Genomic DNA, 17,199 nt, shown 5'->3' on the forward strand with positions numbered 1-17,199 from the left:
TATCTTTTAAGAATGGCCTGAAAGATAACTGTCCACTACGAAAGTCTTTGGCAAAGACATTGTCAAAAATTATGGAAGAGCTCATGGCGAGAATCGAGAAGTATGCCAGAGCCGAGGAAGACATGTCGGGGACTAAGGAGATAAAGCAAGAGAAAGGAAACGGCTCGCCGAAGCGAGGTCGAGGTAACAATGGATCGAGCAAACAAGAAACAGAACTGAGGGCCACACAGGCAGTAACAACTGTGTTCCGAATCCCGATTCCCAAAGTCCTAGACCGGTTTCGGAACCAACCCTATTTCAGAACACCAGTGAAGGCACCAGGAGAGTTTATGGGAAGGAAGGTTGGCAGACATTGTGCTTACCACAATAAAAATGGGCACACGACTCAGGGTTGTAGAGCCCTGCAAACACACTTGGAAGAACTGGTGAGGCAAGGCCATCTGAGAGACCTCATCGATGAGGCTAGGACAAGGAAAGAACAAGTAAGATTGCCTCAGGCGCCAGCAGCTCCGCCTCCCTCAGCACCACAACCTCAGGCAGAGGACCTTGGGTTGCGATTCACTCGAAGGTCAATGAGAACGAAATTAGGGGGGAGACCCAGAAGGTGAAGCACCTGCAACATGTCTACCAAGTCGGGAAGAAGAGACATCGAGCAGAGGAGCGTCAAGGACCAGTTGTGTCCTTTTCAGAAACCGACCTTAAGATGGTACAGCATCCACATAATGATGCTTTGGTAGTATCCCTCCAGGTTGGGGAGTGCCAAGTAAAACGCATCCTGATTGACCAAGGCAGCTCTTGCGACATCATGTACGTTCGATGTTACAAGGAGCTCGGCCTTCACCCAGACGATATGGAGCAATCCAATAGCCTAATGGTCGGGTTCAATGAAACGCCGACATGGCCACTAGGAACAACCAGCTTGGAGGTGCAGGCGGGCACCAGGAAGGTAACAACAGAGTTCACCGTAATCGACACACTCTCCCCTTACAACATCATCTTGGGAAGGCCATGGTTGCATGCAATGGGGGCTGTTCCCTTAACACTGCATCAACTATTGCGGTTCCCAACAGAACATGGGATTGAAGAGGTCAGAGGAGATCAGCTGCAGGCAAAAAATTACTCCATGGCAGCAATGAAATCCACCTGCAGCATTCGAGAACCAGAAAAGCAGAGATCGAAAACGAGGACGTGGAGGTCCTAGAAGATGTCGGCAAGGAGCCAGCCGAGAAGAGTGAAGAAGCACTGAAGAAAATCTTTCTTCTCGGCTCGGGCTTAGCCGAAGAAGAGGAAAAAGAATCGGAAGCTTTTTTGAGAGCAAACATTGAGGTGTTCGCGTGGATGCCTTACGAAATGTCAGGCATTGACCCTGAGGTCACTTGGAATAAGTTGGACATTGACAGGTCGGCCAAACCTGTAATTCAACAAGCAAGAAGACCGACGATGGTACACGTCGAAGCAATGGAAGAAGAAGTAAACAGACTTCTCGAGGCCAGGGCCATTCGAGAGGTAAATTACCCGACATGGCTATCAAACACAGTAGTGATGAAGAAGAAGAACGGTAAATGGAGGGTCTGTGTAGACTTTACCAGTTTAAACAAAGCCTATCCCAAAGACAGCTTTCCTCTACCTAAGATTGACCAACTGGTAGACGCCACTTCAGGGCATGGAAGGATGAGCTTCCTGGATGCCTACAGGGGGTACCATCAAATAGCCATGTACTCCCTAGATGAAGAGAAAACTGCGTTTATCACCCCAAAAGGACTGTAGTGCTACAGAGTGATACATTTTGGGTTGAAAAACGCAGGAGCGACTTATCAAAGGTTGGTAACCAAGATGTTCAAACATCTAATTGACAAAACGGTGGAAGTCTACATCGACGACATGGTCGTGAAGACCAAGGAACTCGAAGGACATCTGGCCGACCTCAAAGAAGTATTTGAAATCCTTAAGACTTATCGGCTCCGACTCAATGCCTCGAAGTGTGCATTTGGAGTTGGATCTGGTAAGTTTTTGGGATACCTAGTGACTAGAAGGGGCATAGAGGCCAGCCCAGATCAGATCAAGGCCATACTGGATTTGAAGAGCCCGACGTCGGCAAAACAGGTGCAAATGCTAATTGGAAGGGTCGCAGCCCTGAATAGATTCATCAGCAGAAGCTCAGACAAGTGCAGACCTTTCTTCAACTTAGTGAAGAAAGCCACGGACTTCCTATGGACCGAGGAGTGCGAAACCGCTTTGGCCGACCTGAAGAAGTACTTGACCATAGCTCCAGTTCTTTCAAATCCAGAACCTGGGGAGGAGTTGTTCCTGTACTTAGCGGCTTCAAAACACGCAGTGAGCGCAGTGGTAATCCGAGAAGAAAAAGGGGAGCAAAGGGCTGTTTATTATGTAAGCAAAACCGTGGCCGATGCAGAAACAAAGTATCTACCCTTAGAGAAATTGACACTGGCTTTGGTAATGGTTTCAAAGAAGCTGAACCATTACTTCCAGGCCCATAAAATTGTGGTGCTAACTGAACACCCCTTGAAATCCTTATTGCAACAAGGAGACCTGACAGGAAGAATAGCCAGGTGGGCAGTCGCCCTGGGCCAGTATGACCTGGAGTACAGACCCAGAACAGCAATCAAAGGCCAAGTTCTGGCCAACTTCCTGGCCGAGTTCACGCCGGAATCCATCGTACAAGCAAGTAGAAGCCCAGGTAAAGGCGAAAGAACAAAAGAAAGAAGAAAAACTCAGACCCTGCAGCATTTACATCGGCGACTCCTTTCGACTATTCGTTGATGGGAGTTCCAACCGACAGGGAGCGGGGGCAGGAGTAGTTTTGATATCTCCAGATGGGCAGATAATAGAACAATCGATTCGTTTGGGGTTCAAGGCCTCAAACAATGAAGCAAAATACGAAGCACTCATTGCAGGGCTGAAGCTAGCAGTAGCAGTGCAAGCAGATGGGGTAATAGTTTTTTGTGATTCACAACTGATAGTTAATCAGACAACAGGCGCGTTTGCAGCCCGAGATGAACAAATGTCGGCCTACGCAAAGGAGGTCATCAGGTTGTCAGCCTTGTTTCAGAACTGCCGACTACTTTAGGTAAGCCGAGATGATAACAGCCACGCCGATGCGTTGGCCAACCTAGCTAGTGCGGTACAACCTGGAAAAGCAAGGACCATAATGGTTGATTACCTGTCAGGCCCGAGCATCGAACCACTCACCACAGAGTGCGAAGCGATGTGTGTAGACATGGGACCAAGCTGGATGGATCCAATTGTTACATTCTTAAAAGAAGGAAAGCTGCCAGACGACCACAAGGAGGCACACAAGATCAGATTGAAGTCGGTAAGATTCAGTCTGACAGCAGAGGGACACATCTACAAAAGATCCTTCACTGGACCCCTTTTAAGGTGCGTACACCTTTTACAAGTTGAAGATTTTTTATATGAAATTCATGAAGGAATTTGTGGAAGCCACGCTGGGGGCAAGTCACTCGCCCATAGGGCTATTACCCAGGGGTATTGGTGGCCCTACATGCAGAAGGACGTAGAAGCATACGTGAAGAAATATGAAAAGTGCCAGAGATTCGCACCACTGATACACCAACCAGCAGCAGACCTGAACCCTGTATCCAGTCCTTGGCCATTTGCCCAATGGGGCATGGATCTCGTTGGGCAACTACCCCAAGCAACTGGGCAAAGGAAGTACTTGCTGGTAGCAACTGATTACTTTACTAAGTGGATAGAAGCTGAACCCCTTGCCAAAATCCGAGATGTGGATGTAAAGAAATTCATTTGGAAAAATATTATCACCAGATTTGGGATTCGAAGAGCAATAGTTGCAGACAATGGAACACAATTTGACAGTAAGCTAGTTAAGAGCTTCTGTGCAAAGTTCAAGATCAAGAACTACTTTTCAACACCAAGCTTTTCCCAAAGCAATGGACAAGCAGAAGCATCCAACAAAGTAATTCTGGACGGAATAAAAAAGAGGCTGCAGGCAGCAAAAGGAAAGTGGGTGGACGAGCTGCCCAATGTGCTCTGGGTATATCGAACTACGCTGAGAAGATCAACAGGGGAATCCTCCTTTGCCATGGCTTATGGCACAGACGCAGTCATTCCGCTGGAGGTCGGCATCCCAGGAATCGGAACCCAGGGAGTAGAGAACGGGACTAATGATGTACTCTTAGCCCGAGATCTGGATCTTCTAGAAGAACGAAGGGAGAAAGCTGCGATTCAGCTCGCAGCGTACCAGCAGCAGCTTGCCAGAGCTTATAACAAGAAGGTTAACCCAAGGGAGTTCCAAGTCGGCGACCTAATCTTGAGAAAAGTCGTCGGCAACAAAAAGGATCCCAGAGAGGGGAAGCTTGGCCCAAATTAGGAAGGACCCTCCAGAATAATCTCGGTACTGGGTAATGGGGCTTATCGGCTTGAAGATAATGAGGGCAAAGAGTTGCCAAGGCCTTGGAACACTTGCAATTTGAAATTTTTCTATCATTAGAATTCCTTTGTTCTTTTGTCATTTGCCGAAGTAAATAAATAAAGATTCAGCTTGGTTTTCTTTTCAAGATACTTGACATTGTCTTTAGAATACATGTATAATGAGAACCCAAGTAGAACTTAGGTTCACATGAGGGGGTAGAGAGAGGCGAAATCATTGTTTAACACTTGTTGAAATTTGTGGACAATTTACAAGTTGAAATTAAAATGAAATCATTGTTTAACACTTGTTGAAATTTGTGAACAATTTACAAGTTGAAGTTAAACCGAAATCATTGTTTAACACTTGTTGAAATTTGTGAACAATTTACAAGTTGAAGTTAAATCGAAATCATTGTTTAACACTTGTTGAAATTTGTGGACAATTTACAAGTTGAAGTTAAACCGAAATCATTCCTTAAACACTTGTTGAAATCTGTGGACAATTTACAAGTTAAAGTTAAACCAAGGTTAAACACTTGTTGAAATTTTATGATAAAATTTACAAGATGAAACCAAGGTTATGCTAAGAAAAGTACTTAGGTACTTGCCGAGGTAAAATATCAGTTTGTATAACTGAGGTGTGTCACCCCGAGAAGATTGTACGAGGATTGAAGTATATATTAAAGATATGCAAAAATATTCCAAGTATGGAGGCATACAAAGCAAGCATGCAAGCCTTCAAAAGCAAAAGAGTTGTTGTATTAAAAACACATCAGCAATGTAAAGAAGTTTATAGTACTTCAAAAAAGAAAAACAAAGTACAGGAAAAGAAGGGAAAAACATAAGGCTAGGACTCCTCAGCAGTAGCAGTTGGTTGAGTTTGAAGTTCAGACGATTGTTGGGAAGACATCTCAGCAGCCTTATCCGCCGCGAGCTCGGCGTCAATTTCTGCAAGAGTTTCATCCAGGCTCTTGACGGCAAAGGGAACGACGGCCGATGTCTTCTCAGCCGCAGCATCTTTTGGGACCTCTTCACCCTCCTTATCTTGAGTCAAGTCCAGGACTTGCTCATTCGGAGAAATGGACTTGGTCCCAGTAGGTTCTTTTGATTTCCTCACCAAAACTTCCTCCTCGGCCTCATCCTCAGAATCAGATTCGTTGTCAGATTGACTGAGAGATGGAGTTGGAGGGAATGGCAGGGAAATGGCATCGACGTTCCTCAAGGAGGAGTCCTCAGGGACATCAAGTTTCTTCAGCAAAGTCATCCAACCAAGGGAGAAACCCTTGTTGCATGCTTGCTTAACTTGCTTTTCATAGGCCTCCGTGACATTGGCCATGCCCTGGGCATACGCCTTTTCGCCGGTGTCCTTGATTTCGGCCTCTTTGGTGGGCAAGGCGTCTTGAAGCTCTTTTTGGGCCTAGGCCAATTTATTCTCGGCCTCCCTCAGCTGGGCTTGAAGGACTTTGTTTATCGCCTCAGCAGCACCAACCTTCTCCTCAACTTCGTCTTTTGCTCTAATAGCGACCTCGGCCTGGTCCTCCAGGGTCTTCATCTTGGATTGTAAGTTTTTATTGGTTTTTTGAAGGCTGGAGACCTCCCTCTTCTTTTCAGCTAGCTTTTCACGGTTCTCAAAAGATTGAACTGAGAAAGAATGGGCGTGTTGGATGGCTTGAAAGTAAACAGAACAAAAGTTGTTAGAAAAAATTACAAGTATGGAAAGAACAAAACGAAAAAAGAAGTTGCCAGATAAAGATACTTACTTGAACGGAACGTTGAAGCATCAGAGCGTAATTTTCATACTCGCTCAACTCGGCGTTTCGGTCAAGATCGTCGGGAAGAAACAGAGCAGTACTGAGGGCTACGCCAACGTTAATGTCCTCAACGCTATCGTTGGCCATGACAGGCTTATCTTCCAGAGTGATTGCGGGGGCCCAGGGGGCATCAGGCTTTTTAGACCCCGAGGTCGTTGCAGAAGATGACCTCAGCCTTTTGGATTTGGTAGATTCGGATGGAAGTGTTTCAGCGGACCTCTTCGCAGGGACAAAGGCAGTTTTCTCACTTGGAGCCCGTTTGGAAATTGGCAAGGTATCCTCAGAATAGATCTGAGGCACCCTTGCCTTTGGCTGAGCCTTTTTTATTCGTTTTGGCTTTGAAGGAGGCTGGGTTCGTGTTGGTTGAGCGTCAATGTCAGAGGGAATGCTGGCTAAGAGATCTTTAGCAACCGATTTTTGGCGGTCCATCTCCGCAGCAAGAACAAGTCGTCGACGACGTTTTCGTTGAGATGGTGGAATCAGGTATGGTGCTGAGGTTGAAGGTTGCTCAGCTGGATCAGAGGTTGATCCTTGGTCTGTCCGAGATGTGGACGCGGCTTGTGGAGTTGTGGCAGATGGTGGAGAAAGGCTTTTTTTCTTCTTTTTTGGGACGTCAGGGAGAGCTGACTTATAAGTGGGGATAAAGTTGAGAAGCAGAGGGGCCTTCCGCTTGTGAACTGGTAAATTCAATAGTTTCTTTAAATCTTTGCTGGGAAAAAAAGATTGACGGAAGCCCTTTGGTTGCTGAGGAAGAACTGCAAAACAGAAAAAAGCATAGACATTAGAACAAAATGTTGAAAACTTTATACAAGAAAGCAAGAAAAATGTGTAAAGAGTGGCCCTTACCAACTCCTTCTCCGAAAACTGTACGACTTAAGGGATAAGATGGAGGTCATCGTTTGGCTGAAACTCCCAGTTTCCCGAGACGATGAAGTAATCATCCCCCGCTCCCTTGTTGGAATCAGGGAGGTCGGCAATGATTTTGTATTCAGTGGACCTCGGCTTAAGGTAATAAATATGACCTTTTTTTCGATTTCAAGCGACACATGGTATAACAGTACTGGAAATCGGCAAGAGTTATCCTAGCACTCTCTTGTTTGGCTAAAGCTATGGTACCGTTAATAACTCGGTAAGAGTTGATGGCAAGTTGCATTGGGTTCAACTTATAGAAATGAAGGATTTAACGGAAAAAATGGTCAAGTGGAAACCTAAGTCCACACTCAATAAACGCAACCACTAGGAAAGGCATGGGGTTTTCATCGGGCATGATAGAGTCATCCTCCCCAGCCAACCTCAAATGAACGTCGGCCGAGATTTCGAACTCCTGCCTAAAGTACCCTAATTTTTCCAGGGTGTTTACCCTATGTTCCCACGTACCCATGACGTCGGCTTAAAATGGAGATATTGGATTTCAGGAAGTATTTTTGGAGGGTTTAAAGGACCTCGGCTAAAAATCTACAAATATGCTATGATAAGGGTTTGTATGGATTTAGAAGGAATTCGTTTCAGTTTTTCCTAAGAATTGTGGGTTCTACAAACAAGTCCCAAACCTAAAGCTATGGAGATGAAGATTGAAGGAACGAATCTGGAAAACAGAAAAACAGGGATCCGTTTCAGAAACAAGAATGGTGATGAAGACATCAAGAAATCAAAACAAAAAGATTGCACAAATGTATCAGGCCAAGAACAGTGGCAGAAAGCAACAGGCATGTGAACAATGCGAGTGCTCAAGACGTGGACAAAGAGCAAAATTATGAAATAAACATGTTCAGATACATGATTCGCAAATCAAATATTCGAGTAAAACAGCAATGGCGACTAAATGATAAAACAGAATTTCATGGAACACAACAAGAACTAAAAAACAAGAGTAGTGACTTACCAAAAAAAAGAAACTGATGCTTGAGATCGCCGAAGTCAGAAGAACAGCGGCAGCGGAACAAATTGGCAAGAACTTCGACGGAAGAAATGGATGGAGCAAGTTGCAGAGCTTTAGAGCTTGGAAAAATGGAGGATTAGAGGAAGCTAGAGAGAGAAAGAGTTCTGAATAAAGGCAATTTAAAGTGAAAAAAAATGAAAGGGGGAAACAAGTTTTGTCAAAAACTTGAAACGGCGGCAAAAGAGGGCAATTAATGCGCCTGAAATAGCAAATGCGTTAGACGGCGCATGTAGGCGCGAAACGACTTATAAGCGCGTCCAGAGTACGATCCAGTAAGGAGAAAACACGTGGCTAAACGGTTGAGTTGTTATACATAACACCTGATACGCGTGAAGAAGCTCTTGGAATTCTTGATCTCTGAAAAAGACATATCGACCTATGATGATGATCTCGACTAGGCCGATGTACTGGCAGGAATGAATGATATAGGTTCCATCACCTCAGAATGCTAAGGTAATAGAACCTAGGGGGCAGTTGTGGGGATATATTTTCTGAGTACCAACACGTGGCTAAGGTGACGCCGACGTTTCAGCCGAGGTGCCACGTGTCCTGGTCATGACGCCGAGGTTATCTCAGCGAGGCCGAGGTTACCTCCGAAGATATCGGAATCCGAGATAAGCGGATAAGGCACAAGAAGTCCTAGAATGAGAGAAGACTTCAGTTTGGGTAAAGATAAGACTTTTAGAGGGTTTATCCTAATCTTACTGGGAGTCCAAGATTAGCAGTAATCTTAAATCCATTAGAGCTAGGCTTCTATTGGGACAAGGATTGAGTTAGCTATAAAAGAGAGGCACCCCCGTGGGTCTAAGGTACGCAATTTATGCTTTGAATAGTGAATTTAGCACTATTGATTAACTTTGAGAGATATACTGACTTGATCGTTGGAGTGCCCCCAGGTGGACGAACCACCGCCGGAATCTTCTCTTTCTGTTGCAGGTTAGCCATGTGTCATCTATTCTGCCAGTGCTCTCCAGCTGAATACTGAGTTGGGCAGTGTGATCGAAAATCACTCACACAGTATGGAAGGGGAAATTTACTATTGATGGTGTAAAGCAATTTTACTAGCCATGCTTCGTTTTGATGAATAACAATTGCTTTGCAGCTTTTGTGTATAATAATATGTTTCTTACAATGCTTTTGAACATATTTTGCAGCATGTCATTATAGATTCTGTTATCTAGATACTATTGTTTTCTATATTGTAATTAGTGTACCAATTCTTAATTATATTTGAATGTAAATGTCAACAAATTGATATGTGCTTTGTTTAATTATTTCTTCCAGGTAAAATACCTTGGGGAGGATGGGGAGAATGTTCCCATCGCTGGGGCTGTTGCTATCTGCTCCCCCTGGGACCTTCTGGTTAGTGTCTTGAACGAACATGAATATTATATTGGATGTTTGAACATTTAAACTGGCAATGGTTTGGGCTTGTACTGTAGTGTATTAATAGCACATCTATAAGAAAGAAACCATGAAAAGTTGTCTCTTATGTTACATGGACTTAATCATCCATTTTGGGTTTGGGTAAAGTTTGAATTGTGGTTGTGGTCACTGTTGATGTGGAGTGGGATGCAGGTGCAACTGGCATTTCCAAAAAGGATGTGAGTATTGGAGCTATATATATATGTATATATGAATATTTATATTTTTGTTTCACAACTCCCTCGAATAATAGGGGTAGACATGATTTAACACATGAATGAATGTCCATAGTCATTTGTTCATTATCTTCTTTTTCCACAATTAAAACTGTAGAAATTTAATGTATAAAGAGAAATGATTGTATTATTGATTCATGTAATGTTATATTTATTACAATGATTCATGATTCCTATATATAGAAGAGGGTGAGTGTGTAGTAGGTAAGGAGTAGGTGAAGTGGAGGTGGTAGTGGTGTAGTGGGTTAGGTTTAGTGGAGTAGGTGAGGTGGTAGTGGTGTAGTGGGTTAGGTTTAGTGGAGTAGGTTTAAGTGGGTGAAGTAGGTGATAGGTTTTAACAGCCCCCCGCAAACTCAAGGGGGATAGGAACTAGCCAACTTGAGTTTGGAGAAAGTAACAAAACAAGAAAATAGACGAATACATAAAAGAAAAGAGGATAGGAGACACTGTATGGTGGTGTCATAACGTTGTAGAGGACACTGGATGGTTGTGTCAGACCGATGTAGAAGACAGTTTATGGGGTCATGTTGGACCGTTGTAGCAGACAATGTTGTGATAGTTGTTGTGACAGTTTACGGAGTCTTGCTGGACCCTTGTAGAAACTAACCGAAATCAATGTCGGGACAGTTTACAGAGTCTTGTCGGACCCATGAAGGAGCTAACCGGAATCAATGTCGGGACAGTTTACAGAGTCTTGTCGGACCCTTGAAGGAGCTAACCGGAATCAATGTCGGGACAGTTTACAGAGTCTTGTCGGACCCCTAAAAAGTCGCACCCTCAAAAGGTGTGCCCAATCTATCAAAAGGCGTGCCCAATCCATAAAAAGGCGTGCCAGATATGATGGCGAGGCACGTGAGTGCCTTGACTGGCGCGCCCGTTTGTCGTCTGGCGTCAAGTGGCGCGCGATACGCGTGGCTGCCTCGGCTATTTAACCAAGACGGAGGCTGAGGCTGAGGCAGAAGCTAAGACAGAAAAACTGAGAGAAACCTCTGAAAAATCTTCGTTTTGCTGAGAGAGAAACTCTGTAATACGCTGTAACACTCTGTTGCCCAGAAAATGGCTTCGTCTTCCCGTGGGCTGCTCACTCTCTTTCCCGACCTCAACGAGTCAACAAGAGAGAGAACTAGTGCGGTGGCCAGTGAACCTCAACCAAACACCTCTGTGTTTGCTCCGTTGAACTTTCCGATGCGGTCGGTGGAACAAAAAATGGCGGTGCAAACTGATATTGAGGCTAATCAGTATACTCTGAAGTCATGTGTGGAAACCATGACTGCGGTCACAAACTTGTCGCACCGGCTGCAGAGCAGAACAAATGAGGTGCAACAGTTAAACTCCCAGCTGGCTCTACTCCAACGCATGTATAAGGATGCGCGAGCAGAGATAAGTGTGCTAAAGGCAGAAAACAAGGAGCTGAAGCGGAAGGCCACCGTGATGTTCCGATTTGGAGGTCCACCATATGCTGTAGTGGAGGAGCAGGGAGGAGGCAACGTGCTTGGTGGTCTAGGAAACACGGAGGCAACACCGTCAAGGGCCGTCCAAGACGGAGGCAAGAAGAAGAGACCGGCTGCAGAGTAGAGAAGAAAAATCCCACTGTGGGTGTGATTGTTTTGTTGTTGTTGTTGTTTTTTTTTTTTTTTTTTTTTTTTTTGGTTTTTTGTGTGTGTAAAATTGTGATCGGGGTTGATCCCGGAGATGAATAAAATATGGGTGTTTTGCAAATTGATAAATTGTTTGGTTTTTTTTTTTTTTTTTTAAGGGAAGGAAGATAAAATAAAATAAAGAAAATGGTATAGTGGGATCAGACGGCGTGGTGTGAAAGTGGAGAGAGTTGGAGTAATATAATATAATAAAAAGAGATACATATATATATATATATAAAATAAAGAAAGTTGGGAACAACATGATAAGGGTGTATTTTAAAAGGATAAATAAAAAAAAGTGGAAGACAACATGATACGGGTGTGTATGGATGTGATAATGGATGTGATAATGAGAGTAAAACAATCTTAGTGGGTGTGATTAAATAAAGAAAAGAAGAATGGGTTTTGTCCTTGAGTAGAGAGAAAGAGAGATCTGTGTTGTGGTGTGTGTGGTATCAATTATAGAGAGAGAGCCATTACCAGTATCGGCTGACCCAAAACAAAACCCTTGTCCTTGTCTCTCTCTCTCTCTCTCCTCTGTGTCTGTCGTTCTGTCTTGGGGCTTTGTTGGTTTGGATTGTGAAATGCTTGGAAGGGATGCAGAAGCTGCCAAACACACCCATCGCGATGCAAACTATAAGGATAACCAGTACTTCAGCTGAGAAGTCCCATGTCAATCCCCTGAGGATAACCAGTACTTCAGCTGAGAAGTCCCATGTCAATCCCCTGATGTAAACCAGCGCTAAGAAGACAGATAAGCAAAGGAGATTGTTCATGGTTGCAGCCCCATATAACTCAGAGAAAGTCAACGAGGCAGATCTCTGCCTTTTTCTGCTAGAAAAGATAATTGCTGTTACTGACTCACTGGAGGTCGTAGCCAAAGGCAGCGCAATAAATGAGATGAAGAAAGATGGAATGCTTGTCGCATCGGAGAAATTATCAACAGCGTCTACCAATGGATCAGCAAATGCAGCTGCAATGACGGTTCCCAGAAGCAGCAACAACACTGCTTTGATGAAGAGTTAAAGGAGGAAAGTTCCAACTCTGACATGCAGAGAACCCATAAGAAAAGACTCACTTTCTGCGTTGAAGGAAATATCAGTGTAGGGAAGACGAGAAAGGAGATCCAGGGGAGGGCATGGAGAAGATGTCAATGCTATTGAAGAAAATTAAGGAAATTTGGGTTTGTCCGGCGGGCGGCCAAGGCGAGATTGCCGCCCGCCGGTGGAACGAAAATACTAGGTTTTTAACCTGGCTCTGATACCATGTAGAAATTTAATGTATAAAGAGAAATGATTGTATTATTGATTCATGTAATGTTATATTTATTACAATGATTCATGATTCTTATATATAGAAGAGGGTGAGTGTGTAGTAGGTAAGGAGTAGGTGAAGTGGAGGTGGTAGTGGTGTAGTGGGTTAGGTTTAGTGGAGTAGGTTTAAGTGGGTGAAGTAGGTGATAGGTTTTAACAAAAACTTTTCCTGAAACCTAGTCAAGAAGGCTGCCACTCTCACTAATATCACTCGACTTTTAACAAGAATGATTTCTCTGATATATCATGTACTGATCGATGCATGATGTGTATATATTTTGTATGTTATACATTTTCGTCTGCTTTCTTGATTTCTATTTCATAATTGCTTTAAATTTCCCATGGTACTCTTGACTAAATTTTTTGCATTATGCTTGGTAAAATTTTGTGTGTTATTTCAAGAGTGGGACAACAAAACTGGAATTTCGTTACTAGTTTACTCAAAATATTTACGGGTAGCTTAGTTTACTTAACATTGAAGAGATATTCCTTCCCTAAGAACAACTTTAAAATAATTATAATCGTGCATTTGGTATTAGTTCTTATCACTTGTTACCTAAATAGAATTTATATCGTCTTTCCTCTCCCTCCCAGATCGGTGACAGGTTCATATCTCGCAGGCTTATACAGAAGTTATATGACAGAGCTCTTACCATTGGTCTTCAAGGTTACGCACAATTGTATGTCTTCATTACGTTCTTAGTTGAGGCTTTGAACTTGAATTCTGGTTATGTTCACTTGACTCTTTGAAACTAAAACAGACTATATTTTTGCTTTTCACTTGTATGTGTTACGAATTACCAACTGATTTTTTATTTATGTTATTTCTTGGATTATCGTAACAGTATCTAAATGTCTATTGCAGACATCAACCTCAATATACTCGCCTAGCTGATTGGGACGGCATTAAAAAGGTTTTGTTCCTCTCTAGAAATAAATCATATTGAAGTTTTTTCTATGCTTTTCTTTTTAAAAAAAATATCCTTAGCATTCCCCTCACTTCAATGAAGCCCCTCCTTCTGTCTTGTTTCGTTGCCTCATGCTATGTTCACTATCATTTCACATTTTAAGATACATTTCTTCTGCCATTATGTTGGCTTTTCATGGTTTGATATTATTTTAGTAGTTCACATAATGTTGTGAAAGAAAAAAGATTAAAAAGAAAAATAAAATCTCTCACATCTGCCTTTGCATTAAAACTATAAATACTCTTTCATTATGCTTCCTTTCAACTAATGTCGTTCTTTTGGTTATTTCTTGTGCTTGCATAGTCACGTTCTATTCGAGATTTTGACAACTATGCCACATGCCTTGTTGGAAAGTTTGAGGTCATTGTATCTGATCCCTCTCTCTCTATCTATCTCAATACCTTTTCTCTTTTAGTTATTGACAATAGCATTTTGTTTCATCAAGACTGTGGATACATACTACAGACGTTGCAGCAGCTCTAGTTTTGTGGGACATGTGTCAGTGCCGCTACTCTGTATCAGTGCTTTGGATGACCCAGTTTGTACCAAGGAGGCCATTCCTTGGGATGAGTGCAGGTGGTGATGCTTCTCTTATGTCACTGAACAGATACTTCCTTTTTAACAATCCTATTTTCGCTGCCAATGTTTACCTAAGCTAATATTTTTCTTCCTTTATAGAGCAAATAAAAATATTGTCCTGGCTACAACAAAGCACGGTGGACATCTGGCATTTTTCGAAGGATTAACAGCTACTAGTCTCTGGTACTTTACATTTCCATGTTTTAGGACATTACGAGCCATATGTCGACTGGATGAAATTGTATTTATGTCTTTAAAAGCCCATTAAATTAATCTAATGATATTTATATATTTCCTAATATTTGCAAGCTAAGAAGCGACCCTGGTACGAATACGAGACATAGCGATTTTGAAAAAATTAGGATACAGACTTGGCAGGGATGCGACAAAAAAATATTTTTTATATATATTTCTTTTCTATGTATATGATATAAATATAGGGTAAAGAGATACAAGAGGTATCAGTGTATATGCGGGTGTATTTTTTTTAATCTTTTTTGCCTTTCCTCCCTCTTTGTTTTCATATATTTTACTTTGACCCCAAATCATTTTTCTAAAATTATAAAAAGAGACTCACAAATCCTGTGTTTGGACACACGTGTTTGTGAAGTGTCCCCAAAGTATCGTGCAAAAAAATAATAATTAAAAAAATTGACACCGGCTCGTGGACATACTTGTCCCTAGAGAGACGGTGTCCTATTTGTGTCTGACACAGACACGACACGCATTTTGGTGTGTCAGTGCTCCTTAGTCTTGCATGGAACATCCATGACAATTTGCGAAACTGCAAATATTTCCGTCTCACATACGTTCTTGCGTTGGCAACATGAGTCCTACTCTGCATTTTTAATTAATGTGTAACCTAGTTTGCATCACTGAAGTATTTTTTATAACCCAACTGGGATTACTGGGGTTGAAACTGGGTCTGTATTCTTTATTGAAACCAGGCAGAAACTCGGTGGCCCCTTGGATTATGATTGGGTTGCAACATTGGCCAAAATCAATTTTTTGTTTCTTTAATTCTTGACACATTCAAGTGTTTCTCCCATCTATACCTATGTCATCCCTTGCAGCTAGTTACAATGTGGTAGACCTTATAGAGAGACTGATACAAGCTTTCATTTGTTCTTCTCCTTGCAGGTGGGTAGGGGCAACTTTTGAATTCCTCAGCATCCTCCATTGTAGTTCGTATATGCATATACAAAATAAGGTGCAATTCGTATTCACTACTCAGTTTACTATGTAACCAGCTTTAGTATATGACAATTTTGGCAGTTTTATTCACTCCAATATTTATTGTTTTGTCTAACTAATGGGAAAACACTAGTTGGAAAGGATCGTTTTCATTTTCAAAATTTGTTTTCTAAAAAACACTAAAAACTAATTTACTAAAAATATGTTTTTGACTTTTCAAAAACTATATTTTGCACAAAAGAAGAAAATAATACAAAAATGATGAGCACTTTATAATTTTTTATTATTTTTTCAGCTAATTAGTTTTTAGTGTTTTTTTAAAAATAAATTCTGAAAACGAAACCAAACTAGGGCAGTTGGTAGTAGTCCTTAATGCTCTGCCAATTTGCCAAACCTTATGATCTTTAGAAGCAGCAAGGACATTTTTTATTTTTGTTAATATTCAATTTCATATAATTTATGGGTCAATTGAACTTGTTTTTATGTTTGTGTTTATTTTTGCAGACACAAAATCCCGAACCGCATTCTTCATTTGAATCTTCAATCGATCAGGGGCCATATCTTAACGTTACAGACGGAATGGTGGCCGCAATGGGCAATGATCTAGTGACAAATGATGTGGTAGAAGACTTACAAGAAGTGCAGAGGAGTCCTGATCAAGAGACTGATGAAGCGGTTTTAGATTCAAAACAAGGCGAACTCATTACTGAAGCAAAGCCCAGTCACACGGCCAACACGGGCCAGACATCCAAACAAGCTGCCGGAGGAATCAAGGATGGCCTCTCTTTCGATATAACTAATCCGATTAGAAGATGCTTAAACCACCTTTCTCGACAAAATAGAACATCTATGTGGTTGCTCGGTTATATTGCCATCGTATCAACTTGGCCATTGGTCGGAGCAGCTATTCGAGCAGTGTTCAATAAGAAGCTCAGAAGTGCATTACCTGCAAAGTTACAGAGAGCATAGATCTTCATGCTAGTAAATCACATCCATAATATGTACATGTAACTTGTGTGATTTTCTAAAGATATTAAGGTTTGGGGATAATTGTCTAAATCAGTTACCCTTAGAGTCTAGTCTGATGGGCAAAGTGGTTATTTTAAAATTTAAATAATTTAAACTGTATAACTAAACACTCATTTTTGTTACTCATTATTTTGATATGAGTGAAGAAGATGGGTGTCTGGTTATATGCTTTAGGTCGTTTGAATTGTAAAATCATATTTTTGTCTGTCATGTTAGGGATAATGATTTAGGAAATAAAAGAAAAAGGAAAGAGGTGGGAAAAGTGAATAAATCAGAAGTTTATCTTTTTATTTTCTCACTTTATTTTTTTCATTTTCTTTTTCTTTCACAAATCACTTAACAAATTTAAATCTAAATACATACTTCTCTTCAACAGTTGCGCAAAGAAGGATTAATTCCTCTCCAAAAGCTATTGCCACGTCTTTATACGAAGGAGAAAGAATAGTAAAGTTAGTGAAATAAAATATCGAAGTAACTAAAGAAAAGCTTTATACAAAGGAGAAAGAATAGTCAAATTAGCGAATTAAAGCATCAGAGTAGCTAAAGAAAAGAAAATCAATCGAAATCCATTAGTAACTGCGAGCAAACACTAATTGCTGTTTTGTTTTCATGTCTAGAATTCCCTTTTCAGAATTTATTTATTTTTTTTTTTTTT

The 17,199-nt window shown here is 41.7% G+C and overlaps 1 protein-coding gene across 2 annotated transcripts in view; it reads left to right on the plus strand.

Moving 5' to 3' along the window:
* The window catches only part of LOC114295068 (alpha/beta-Hydrolases superfamily protein), a 29,376-nt gene extending 12,542 nt beyond the window's left edge, over nt 1–16,834 (plus strand). The window contains exons 7-14 of one of the 2 annotated variants that reach the window (XM_082874743.1): nt 9,445–9,522; nt 13,369–13,454; nt 13,640–13,688; nt 14,046–14,102; nt 14,188–14,318; nt 14,421–14,504; nt 15,462–15,531; nt 16,020–16,834. In XM_082874743.1, coding sequence (XP_082730869.1) covers nt 9,445–9,522; nt 13,369–13,454; nt 13,640–13,688; nt 14,046–14,102; nt 14,188–14,318; nt 14,421–14,504; nt 15,462–15,531; nt 16,020–16,484 — 1,020 coding nt within the window. In that variant the 3' untranslated portion in view covers nt 16,485–16,834. The remainder of the gene's footprint in view (nt 1–9,444; nt 9,523–13,368; nt 13,455–13,639; nt 13,689–14,045; nt 14,103–14,187; nt 14,319–14,420; nt 14,505–15,461; nt 15,532–16,019) is intronic. The other variant, XM_082874744.1, reaches the window with a different exon arrangement.
* The last annotated feature ends 365 nt before the right edge of the window (nt 16,835–17,199 follow it).

This window comes from Camellia sinensis, chromosome 6 (genome assembly GCF_055761805.1).
Source record: "Camellia sinensis isolate YWXY chromosome 6, ASM5576180v1, whole genome shotgun sequence".
Classification (NCBI taxonomy): Eukaryota; Viridiplantae; Streptophyta; class Magnoliopsida; order Ericales; family Theaceae; genus Camellia; species Camellia sinensis.